General features: G+C 41.2%; 1 protein-coding gene across 3 annotated transcripts in view; it reads left to right on the top strand.

Annotated features, from left to right (window-relative positions):
* The window catches only part of igf2bp2a (insulin-like growth factor 2 mRNA binding protein 2a), a 46,659-nt gene extending 34,421 nt beyond the window's left edge, over positions 1-12,238 (top strand). For all 3 annotated transcript variants that reach the window (XM_039817753.1, XM_039817754.1, XM_039817755.1), the window contains 10 exons: positions 275-409; positions 3,127-3,249; positions 4,831-4,966; positions 6,953-7,090; positions 7,663-7,731; positions 8,354-8,476; positions 8,978-9,052; positions 9,211-9,342; positions 9,524-9,637; positions 10,841-12,238. In XM_039817753.1, the coding sequence (XP_039673687.1) occupies positions 275-409; positions 3,127-3,249; positions 4,831-4,966; positions 6,953-7,090; positions 7,663-7,731; positions 8,354-8,476; positions 8,978-9,052; positions 9,211-9,342; positions 9,524-9,637; positions 10,841-10,939 (1,144 nt within the window). In that variant the 3' untranslated portion in view covers positions 10,940-12,238. The remainder of the gene's footprint in view (positions 1-274; positions 410-3,126; positions 3,250-4,830; positions 4,967-6,952; positions 7,091-7,662; positions 7,732-8,353; positions 8,477-8,977; positions 9,053-9,210; positions 9,343-9,523; positions 9,638-10,840) is intronic.
* Positions 12,239-12,463: the final 225 nt, after the last annotated feature.

Genomic DNA, 12,463 nt, shown 5'->3' with positions numbered 1-12,463 from the left:
CAGACTTGCATTTGAAGACCAGTTGTCTGAGATATGATGCAAGATAGCATGAAACACCATACAATTCTGAAATAGTTTCTCTGCTTTTCAATACCTTGAATTGTTATCTTTGTGTTTATCTTTTTAGTACCTTCATTTTTTTTCCTGCACGCTTTCGATCTGTAATACACAATTATGACAAATGTAGTATTACTTTGTTCTCTCGCCTCTGATTCTGTCCTTCTTTATGTTGTGTTCATCTCTCTGTCTGTCTGTCTGTCTCTCCCTCTCTCAGGGTGGACATTCATCGGAAGGAAAATGCAGGTGCAGCAGAAAAGCCCATCACCATCCACTCAACTCCTGACGGCTGCTCCTCTGCCTGTCGTATGATCCTGGACATCATGCAGAAGGAGGCCAACGAGACCAAGACGTGAGTCTGCCCTTGGACATACACAAACGTGCATAAACACACCCAGACGTTGCTTATGCAGGGCATGCATACTCTCCCACAGGGAGATTAGCCATAATGTCTGCAGGGCTGTAATCTTATCCTTTAACCTGCCTGCACACCTTTTAATCTCACTGTGCATTCTCTCGCTTGGACCACTAACACAGTAAACACAGTGCACACGACACACTCACATAGGCTAACATGTGATCACAGCTTAGCATTTAAGAAACGAGGCCAACTTGTCTAATTGGGCTTGACACTTTTAACAAGACACTGCACCTTTTAAACTCTTTGAGCTTCTGCTGGATCTGAGCATCATCACCCAGCTTGTGTTTGTCTTTATTAGTTTTTTAATTGTGTTGTTTGTCGACGGGGCCACACGCCTTTACATTACCCCCGGTGATGTGTGCACACAGTCAGTGTTGCTGGAAATATAAGGGATAGATCCTACATGGCTAGATTCAGAAAAAAAACATTTGCTTCCTTTTAAATATGAACATGTTTCCACAGACTTGCAGGATACATCCTAGAAAACATCACACTTAAATTAGTTTTGTCAAGGTTGTTTATTTTGTCGGTTGTTTCTCGTGGCTAGTGTTTTGTATCGGCGTGGCTTCCCATTAAACCAAAGAATATTCCAGGCTGTTGAATCGGATGATTAAGGCTGGTGGGAATGCATGTGAAAGTTTAAGCATAAATAAACCAGCATGCATTATTGGGCTGTAGCTCTAAATGCCACCAATATTTTCCTCAAAATTAAAAAAAAAAAAACACTTGCGGCAAAGAACCACTAGCGACAGCTCAAAACAGGATGCAACTCCATTTTGATGTCATTGAGCTCGTGTTCGTGTTCGTTGACAGTTGCTTTAGTCAAAATGAATGTGATGTAATGACACAACAATAAATAGGTCTGCTGGATTGATCCACCTTACTCTGTCAATTTAGTTAACCATTTCTCAAAGTCACAATAACCTCCACCCTTCCCTGCCTCGGTGCCACACCTGCAGAAATTAACGTGTCACCTCGGCCTACCCACACCCTGTAATTTCACCCAGTGAAACCTGAACCACTAAACTTGGCATCTTAACACACAACATCTCCCCTTACTTGCCCCACAGCTCACCCCAAACTAATTCCACCTTACAGCAAAGATCAACTTTTACAGACCCTCCCCCTACACACACACACACACACACACACACACACACACACACACACACACACACCACCTAGTCTGTGACCCAGCCCAAAAGAAACCTCCACCACACCCCTTCACAACCTTAATTCACATACATGTACAGTATGTATGTACATATATGTACATGTACATACATACATACATTCCAGAAAAATCTATTTGAAAAAGGGCTCCATTTATCATCCCAATTAAATATTGATTTGTCATTATTATTTCACAATTAAATCATCAGGCCTTCATTCTCTACAAAATAATTCATAAATCACTGGCAAAACCCCCGCAGTATTATATTTAGTCTTGCCACCTCTTCCAGGCTTTTAAAACAAATGTTTGGACCTAAACATCTAAATTAAACAAGCATTACAATTTCTGCCCACCTGTGCACCAGAATACTTCAGGTTTTTTTTCAAACAATTTCATGGAAAGTTAACTTTCTCAAATCATCATAATTTGTACGGCACAAAAAGAAAATAAAACTCACTTTCCACTTCACCTAAATTACGCAGCTTAAACAATCTTTTTTCCTCCTCGATCATTTTAAATCTCCCAACCTTAATAGCAAGAGGAAGAAAACCAGTTTTCAACTGTGACAATAAAGATACACCTAACAAACAAGACACAACATTTGATTTAGGGCCAAACCTTTGTTTGATATTGCATATATGTCCTTAATTTTGGATTTGACAAGCAAAAATTAGAAACGTTATTTTTTGTATATTTTGAATTGCATACTTGCCTGTAGATTTTAAACTTCTGCATGTTTAGTTGAGCTGCTGTGCACTGACTAAAAGACGTGATGCTGGTGTAAAAGTTAATTATAATCAATGAATTGGAAGACAATTGAACACTGTCACTATATAATATATAATTACTGCTAAATGACATGGTTTTTTTCCCTAGGAACTATCCTGGAAATTATGAGGAATTAAAGTATTTAGCAATTTATCAGTTTCTTATTTTGATGATAAAAAAACAGATAAAAGGAAATAAAAACAACAACAAATAATGCAAGAATCCAGAAGACAATCTGTAGTTTTACTTTGAACTTGAGTACTGGGACTCCAGCCTATCAGTTTTGTTTCTACCCTGTTTTTCTTTTCTCCTCCTATTACCAGAAGCATTTTCTGAGATGTGGTTGTTGCAGCAGCACCTTGTTTACTGTACACTGCGGTGAACATGTCTTCTTGCAGCAGGAAACATTTGGGTGCATGTGGACAGCAGCTCTACAGGAAAATGGGTTTAAACTGATCTTCTTTCTTGTCAAAATCTGGGTATTTTTCTGTGAAAATCAGTAAAAGCCACCATTGTGCACACCTCACTAAATAAAAGGCTCATGTCTTAACTTTGTGCCATGTGCTTACACCGGCTGGGCAACTGTCAACATTCCTGTTCATCGCCATCACACCATGACATTCCTCACACCACATCAGTGACACTCAGCGGAACTTATCTTCTATTATCTCGCTTAACCTGAGTATGTGTGTGTTTGTGTGTGTAGGACAGAGGACATCCCTCTGAAGATCCTCGCCCACAACAGCCTTGTGGGCCGGCTGATTGGGAAGGAGGGCCGCAACCTGAAGAAGATCGAGGAGGAGACAGGGACCAAGATTACCATCTCCTCGTAAGTCGCCTCTCCCGCCTTCCTCTTTCACACACACCCACGGCGCTCTGCAGAGATGCTACTAGCCATACTAGCATTTTCAAGAACACACACACACACACACACTGATGTGAGTGCTTGTGGCATTGTGGAACAGCAGAAATTTTGACTATATATATTAACCAAAACACAAATAACAGGCGCTACACCTTTCTATAGCTGTGCTCATTAATTTCATTTATTTATTTATTCATTCATAATTTAGCCTCTCAGCATGCGGTTTCACTTAACTGAGTTGTTAGAGAACAAATGTGAAGAGTTGCTTACAGCATCTTCACTCCAGAACATAATATTGAAGAGGCGGTGATTACACCCTATTTAAAGGGCCGTGCTCACCAACCTTGGTTCATTTAGGGCTAATGAATTGCTCCGTCTCTGTGAGCTCTGAGAATGTAATAAGCCTTGAGAAAGATACAGAGATGAGGAGAGACATAAAGAGAGAGGAAAAGGGTCCTTTTGAAAGGAGGCAAACAGTACATTCGATACTGATGGTTATGTCAGTGTTTTGCAAAAATGTGAGACAACTTTCAGGGCAAAAGAGTTTTTCACTCAAACTTTTTCTTAGCTGTGGTTTAATTTCAAACCGATTGAGCTTGCACAAAATGATGAGATTATGCTAAATATCTTTCCGCAGTGTTTTACACTAATGCTTCTGCACAACAGTTTTTGTCCTCTCAAATAATAAGCAAGGATAGATGAATCCGTTTTGTCCGTACACACGTGTCATTCTGCTGATATGTTCACATCCTGACCTTGAGAGGGACAAAGAGTTGTGAATGAGAGTTTTATATTATATTTCGTGTCTCAGGAGGAGCTTTGTCAAGTCTGAAAAGAAAACAACCCTGAGGATGTCATCAGGTTTAGCTTGGGACAGGAGACTACACAAAGTCTGCATTGCAAACTAGGGGCATAGAGTTAAAAAGATGTAGGTGTTCCCCAGACAGGAAGGATCCAGTGCTGCGTTCATTTCATATCGGAGTACCGTAATTACGAGTTTTCAACCTGTGAATTGCGCTCACGTCAACATCCAAGTTGTTAATTACGACACGGTAATGCTCGAAAATTCTGAATGCTCTAATGACGATGTGGTGTGAATGAGGCATATTGAAACGTTATTGAGTTGCATTATGGGATGTGTAGGAACCAGTGTTTTTGGAGCTCATCCCACACTAGGGAACTTACAGTAAAGTCAGACTATCTCAGCCTGTGCTGCTTCAGTTTTCATCATTACTTTTTTTTATCTGTGTTTTCTTCTGTGTCTTCCAACTTTATGAAAATGCAGCACTAAATTGCTTCTTAGCGAAGCAAGACATTGTAATGTCAGTTTTTGATGGTGATGACTCATCCTTCAACAACACTTAAGTTAGATAAACAGGAAGTGCAATTACAATCAGCTTAGTCATATCCACCTTATAAGAAAATAGTGAGCAGAAAGTGAGTGTTTCTGTTCTCTCCATTTGTAGTTGCACAACATGCACATACTTATTTATGTGTGTGTGTGTTTGTGTGTGTGTGTGTGTGTGTGTGTGATCTCCCTTGCAGGTTACAAGACTTAACCATTTACAACCCTGAGAGGACCATCACGGTGAAGGGCAGCTTGGAGGCGTGTTGTAAAGCCGAGGTGGAGATCATGAAGAAATTGAGGGAAGCCTATGAGAATGACATTGCTGCTATAAACGTAAGCCAAGCTTAAAAGTTACCATCTGCAGGCCTCTTGAATGTTCAGTGTCTGTGTGTATGTGTGTGTGTGTGATCTCAGGTTGACTCACAAAGACTGACAGGTGAACAATGGAGAGGGAGTGATGATATACAGCATGGTGATATCACCTCCCCTTTCAGTACATGTTACCACCAGCATTAGTATTACCCGTTGTTGTCTGCTTGGTAAATGGATAACAGTAAACGATCGCTGAATAGCTCATCAGTGAGTGTTTGAGCACAGCATGTCTGCGTACGTGTGTGTTTCTGTGTGTGTGTGCCTGTTCCACGCACCTCTGACTCACGCTCACTTCCCCACTGTGTGTGTGTGTCTGTGTTCCTGCTGTAACACACTGCGTTTCCCAGCATCCATCTGATATCTGTAGGCTGCTCTCTCACCCAGCTCCTCTTTCACACTGTCCCGATGACATCACCAGTGCTGCAGCCAGCCAGAGAGGTCAACCTCAGCGGAAGAGAGTTAGCGATGATACCACACGCTGCACACTCCCTATTATACAGAGATGAATCCCGATAAAGTGTATTCACTGTGATGATGGTCTGTATGATGAACAGCAGTTACTTAGAATAATATCCCAGTAGCTTTCACATGAGCTGCCGATATTGGCTAAGAAATAGTCATCAAGAAGTATCACGCCGCATGCGGTTAAATTGTACTGGCTGGTGAGAGCAGTTCTGGCACCTGTCGGGCTGAGCGTCGACTCTACAGTAAGTGGTGAGGGCCATCTAGTGTGACTTTGTGGATATTACACAAAGCTTTCTTGGAACAAGGAAGTGAAAGGAGGCCGTCACGGGCTAGAAACCAGAATAGCTGACTTGACTTTGAGGGAGAAATATTTTTGTCATGCCAGGACAACAGCAGACAGCCCTGTTTTTAGCATTGTGACAATGGATTTCTCAGATGGTCCTGTGGGTTTTTAAATGGTTTATTCAGCTTAAGAAGTAGGATAATTTTCTCCAACTATTTTAAAGGAACACCTAATCCTTCATTTTATCTGAAAAATTCAAAATCACCAAATTTGGAGATAAATGTTTGTTGTTTTTTTTCACCTTTATTTTTACAGGCAAGTCATCAAGAACAGGTTCTTATTTACAATGGCGGACTAGTGGCAAAGCCACTTAGAGCAAGGGAAGGAGTGCTTGAATATAAATAAATTAGAAATACATACTTTTCATTTTCATTTCACACAACAAGCAACTACCTATTATTATTTCCTATTTTTTTCATTATCAATTATAATATTTTCTCAATCAATTGGTTAATAATTTCATATGAAATAGTAAATAATGCCTGTCACTTTTTCCCAGAGTGCAAGTTGACATCTTGAAGTTAATTGTTTTGTCCGAACAACATTTAAAATATCAAATGTATTTAATTTAGTATAACAGAAAACAAACAAAAGCAGCAAACGCTTAAATCTGAGAAACTGGAACCAGAGAATTTTTGCTATTTTTGCTTGATGAATGATTTAAAAGATGATTCGATTATCAGGATTGTTGCTGTCTAATTGTCTCAGCACAACATAACTTTTGCAGGACAAATTCAACTTTCTTATCTTAAAGGTGATGTAGAGAAAAACATAAAAAACAACAGTTAGGTTAGATTGAATCGGTGACAATTATTTAAAACAATTTTTAATTAAAAAACTTTACTTACAGTAAAAATAGTAATTTTCTCCCCTAATTTTTCTCTTTTAGCTCTTATTAGCAGTAGATTTTTTAAGCTGTGTGTGTAGAACTATTTTCTCTTACTGTAAACTGTATTAGTCAGTGTCCTCTTGCCGCAGGAAACACGACTCTTGAATGCCTGTTTAAACGGATCTGCTCCTCAGCATATCAGCATGTTTTTCTGTGAAAATTGGTCTAAAAAAACATAAATAATGACCCTTAATTAAATTCTAATGTATTGTCTTCTTTTAATTTCTTCTCTTTGTCTTCTTCTGAACAGCAACAGGCCAACCTGATCCCAGGCTTGAACCTGAACGCTCTGGGCATCTTCTCCTCTGGTCTGCCGGTGCTGCCCCCTGCTGCTGGACCACGTGGTGCAGTGCCCCCTGTGGCACCAGCAGGATACAACCCATTCTTAGTGAGTACGCTCTTTTTTTAACCTATGTACACACAGCCATAAAAGGGGGTGAAAAAAGATTGAAAAAATACTTCTTTTAGAATGACTTTACTGCTGTTGGTTTTACCCACCCAGTGCAGCGATGCACAGCTCCTGCAGGGATTAGTTTTACCTTGATTTATCAATTTGTTTCCAACACATGGTAAACCAGGTTCACCCTAAAGCGCTTTTTTGAAAAGAAACACACGATGTTGACTCAGGTCTTCCTTCATGATGTTGTACACAGTTTGAAACAACCAGAATTCCCCCATCTTCTCCAGAGATGAGTCAGTTTGTCTGTAAAACAAAGTCTCCACTCATTGCCTGACGAGGTCGAGCCAAAGTGGTGTGAGACAGTGTGTGAGAATGTATTTGCGTGCTTCGTAGTCAAGAAAGTTTCTGTGTGATTCATTGTGAGTTTATGCCCTGAAATTCCTCCTAATAAGAGTTTGAGTTGAGTACGTGCATGAGTCTGTAAATGTGTGTTTGTGTTTGTTTGTGTGTGTGTATGTGTGTGTGTCATCTGATCGGTCTGCTTGTCACTTCACTTTCAGAGTCACTCTTCACATCTCAGTGGCCTGTACGGGGTTGCTCCAGCAAGTGCCATCACCCACCAGCACTCAGTATGTTCCCTGAAATCTGCACTACAGTCAGAGACTTAACCACTAATTTCTTGTTCTTTTTTGAAGTTAGAAAAATATTTTAATAGTTGATGGCATGTTTTTGCACACAAGAAGCTTAGGAAAAGCCTCAAGTTTAGGATGTGGCCGTTTTCTAAGCCGGCTGTGCTGAGGAAAGTCTCTCTTTGCAAATGATTTATGCTATACATGGGAGGGACTGCCACATTATAAAAAAAGAGGACTAATGGACAGGGAGACATAAATAAGAGACCACGACAACCTCTCACTATGTTCAACAGTGAGTCTGGCATTCCTGCGTACCATTACCCAGTCACCAGAACACCACAAATATTTCTGGAAGGAGACTTTTTAGCCCAGAGTTGTCCTGTGGCTCATGAAAAATTCACTCTATAAACCTTGAGTACATGAGTGTTACCATGCTAAGAAAAACAAAAACATAGGGCAACTATCAGCCCTAATAGGAAATATTCCGTTCAGACCTAGCCAGAGCGGGATGTTTACCCAAAGAGAAAACCCACGAAGAGAGCTCAATTTAGCTTTATGCATGTGGTGTCATCGTTGTCAATATACCATATTTAAAATGTATTGTGGTCTCTTTTTTCAGCAACAGGCTCCAGAACAGGAGGTTGTCTACCTCTTTATTCCAACTCAGGCAGTCGGGGCCCTGATAGGCAAGAAGGGCCAACACATCAAACAACTCGCCCACTTTGCTGGAGCTTCCATCAAGGTGAGTTTGTCAGCGTCAATAGAGCACTGACTTGAATTAGGAGAGTGGGGAAGGGAAAGAGGTGGTCAAACCGTCTCTGATCAACATGCATCACATTCTTCGAAGCTTCACATTAAGCGTTAAGGTGAAGTTAACAAGTTGGCAGTCAGTGCTGGCTGAGTCAGCAGCATGTCATGGACCACAGCTGAGGGTGTTAGTTATTTATGGTCAAAACAAGGAGATGACTAGTGAGCTGAGCATTTCAGAAATCCCCTCAAGCCCCATCTGGAGTGGTGAGACAGCTGGTCAATGAATTCTCATAACGTAATCTTAAGATATTTATTTGTAGGAATTTGCAGATTTGTCAGATGATTCAGTGGCCGCATGCATTGAATGACCGCAGAGCAAGTTCACCAGCTTTTGGACACATATTCTCCTTATTTATCTCCATAACCTGTGTGTGTGTGTGTGTGTGTGTGTTGTGTGTGTGTGTGTGTGTGTGTGTTTGTGTGTGTGTGTCAGATTGCCCCAGCTGACACCCCAGATGTTACTGAGAGGATGGTTATCATTACTGGAACCCCAGAGGCCCAGTTTAAGGTAAAAACACAATGACTTTAATTATTTTTTTGAGGATAAAATTGCTACTTAAAATTATTATTTATTTTGTCCTATATTATAGTAAACAGCCGTGAATCACTGTGTGTCCCCCATTTTCCCCAGTCTCTCCTTGCCTCATTCCCTCCTCTGTATTCCAGGCCCAAGGTCGGATATTTGGGAAGCTGAAAGAGGAGAACTTCTTCTCAGCGAAGGAGGAGGTCAAACTGGAGACGCACATCAAGGTTCCCTCAACTGCAGCTGGCAGGGTCATCGGTAAAGGCGGCAAGACAGTGAGTTGCCTGAACTTAACTGATTTATGGGGATGGAAAAGAACAGTTGCATGTAAGCATCACATAGCACCTGGTTTGCTTGGTTTCATCAAAGTGGGTTTCAGTTTACCTTCATTTGTCAGTGAGCAATGTCAAAGTGGGGTTGGAGTTGAAATTCAAAACAAGAGTCTTTGTTTTCCAGGTAAATGAGCTGCAGAACCTTACGAGTGCTGAGGTCATCGTACCGCGGGACCAAACTCCAGACGAGAACGACGAGGTCTTTGTGAAAATCACAGGGCATTTCTTTGCCAGCCAGGTACGCAGAACAAGGTTTAAGGCCCTGCAAAGTAACACTGGCTTTGTCAGTCATTTGGGCTGATTACTTTGCTGATGTCAAATATATGTACTAAAAGAATGGCTGCACTTGTTATTAACGCAGTGGCACCTGGGTGTCATGCAGACATTCTTATTTTAGGAGCTATGTGCGGTGTAACCACAAAACATGTAGGTGTATGTTTCTCTTGAGAAACATCTTTTTCCTCAACTGTCATTGTAACATCATATAACAAGTGCTCATCTTGGCTTCCAGGCTAAGTCTGCACACTTTGGTGCAACCAGTTTTAATTCCAGTTGACACTGTAACTTTGTGTACACCAATTGGAATTGAAAGTTGGATGACAATTTAAATTCATTGAGAGCTCATTATTTGTTTGTTTTTTTGATTGGCGGGTTTGTGACCAATATTTTCTTACCTACGCCAAGGAGGTCTGTCTGTCGTTTGTCTGTCTGTCAGCAGGATTACGGAAAATAAATGGCCCGCTTTTCATGGAAGGGTGTAGCATGGGCCAAGGAAGAACCCATGAAATTTTGGAGCAGATCTGAATCATGGGGCAGATACACAAATTATTTTTCACTTTCAATAACATTGGCTGCATTCATGTATTGATGTAATAATAATAATACATTTCACGTGAACGCCCCCTCAAGTTGGAAAGTTAACATTGCGATATAGGGCATGCCTTGGTAGAGGCCTGCGCTCTCCGAGTGCCCTTCTAGTTATTACTTTTATGTTTTACATCATTCACACAGATATATTAACACAATTGACAATTTTTGATAGTGACAGTGGATAGACAGGAAAGGGGGAGAGAAAGAGAGGGGATGACACGCAGCAAAGGGCCACAGGTGGGGTTCGAACCCGGCCGCTGCCAAGGACTCAGCCTACATGGGGCGCACGCTCTTACTGGGTGAGCTGGAGGCCACCACTCATCCACCCCTCTTAATACTTTTCATAGAAACTTGACAGTTATCTGCACATCAACAGGGTTTCTTTCAGATACATTTTACATGTAGGCTTTAACTAAATCGATTTACATAATAGGATTTTAATAGGATTTTTTTTTCAGATTATTTTAACATTGTGTTGGTCCTTCCCTTTACATTGGTCCATTATTTTCATATGCACACATTGTAACGTATCAATTAACATCTCGTCCTGCATGTGATGTCTCTCCCACAGACTGCACAGAGGAAGATCCGGGAGATCATTCAGCAGGTCAAACAGCAGGAACAGAAACACCAGCAGGGCGCCGCTGTGTCACCGCACTACTCCAAGTAACCAGCGTGGTGGCTCCAGCGGGCGCCAGCCAATGAATGTAGCCCTCCCAAACGGACAGAGACCTACCCAGACAAAGGCCAAGGCCAAGGGGGACATGCAGGGCAGACCAGCAGCACCGGGATCAAAACCAAAGAACTTCACGAGGGGGGAAACAAGTGAGAGCCAAAGGCTGAGGGCATTGTGTGCACTGCCAGCCCTGTGAGAGCAGATAGAGTGGTAGAAACCATACTGATATAATATAACAAAAAAGACCAAAAAAAATAATCTACAAGAAAGGTGGAAATGGCAGAGAATTTGGGAACTGTTGTCTTCACAGTTAAAAAGGTAAACAGATATTAGTATGTCGCCCTGTTATCGTTATCTCTTTAGTTGGACTAACATAGGCCTAACAAACTGATAAAGCAACTGTATTAACACAAGCGTAAACAAGGCATTGTGATTGATATTTTGGGTTAGAACGAGAGCGAGTGACAATGGACACCTTCTCTCTCAAGAGTTTAAGATTTTCAGATTTTCAGATTAAATATCATTAGCAGTATTAACACAGAGTAGAAAAGTATATTGATACACACTGAGAGTATGCACTGTTATTTTTCTATCGAAATGACAGTAGGCTACAGTGTGGTGTAGTTTTTAATGTTTGCTTGTTCCAGAGATTGATTGGGCTGTGACAGCCACATAAAGCAGTTTCCCTTGTTTGTTCACATTATAGGCCACTGAAATCAAAAAGAAAAACCCCTATAAGTAAATATGGTGAATGGTTCTGAGTCTTTGTAACAAGCCTGTGTGTGTGCCAACGCAAAAGATAACGTCCCTTTGAAATGTCTCTCACCATTCATTTAATGCTTCACTTCTTTTTTTCTTCTTCTTTTTTTTGCTTATGTCTGCTTCACTTTCTCATCACTCTCTCTCATCTGGCATGTGTTTTTTTTAAATAGGATAAAAATATTTGTTAGTCAAGAAAGACATTTTCCCCCGTTTGATAACATTGAACTGAACAGAGGTTAAATGCAACAGAGGGATTTTTTACACCAGTAAACTGGTATCATTCTCCCATACTGTACAGTTGACTATATCTACATCCATGCTTGTTGTCCTGATATAAAAAAAAAAAATAATCTAAATGTATGTCTCTACAGACATTTTTGGCGATCAGAGCAAACAAATTGGTGAACCTTTGCGTGTTAACAGGTGACCAGTCATTTTGAATGTGCCCCGCCACACGCTCGGCCTTTTGAGGACATCACAAGGGCCAGGAAAAAATTTGAGCTGAAGGCCCAGAAAGGGGACGTGGGTTTAAGGGAGGGTGGGGTGGGGTGGGGTGGGAGGGTGCAGACTTATGGTGTGTGGAGTGTCAGTGAGGACAACTTTTTGGGTTAGAGGGTGGTTGGGGTGGGGGTTATGGGGAGGCATTGTATGACCTGTGGTACACACACAACCGCAAACATGACCGCAGCCGCGTTTGGCTTTAACCCTTTCTTGTCAGGGAGCTTCCTAAAACGGCATGACAGCTGTGAATGTACA

This window comes from Perca fluviatilis, chromosome 12 (assembly GCF_010015445.1).
Source record: "Perca fluviatilis chromosome 12, GENO_Pfluv_1.0, whole genome shotgun sequence".
Taxonomy (NCBI): Eukaryota; Metazoa; Chordata; class Actinopteri; order Perciformes; family Percidae; genus Perca; species Perca fluviatilis.
This window is presented reverse-complemented; position numbering and strand designations above follow the sequence as displayed.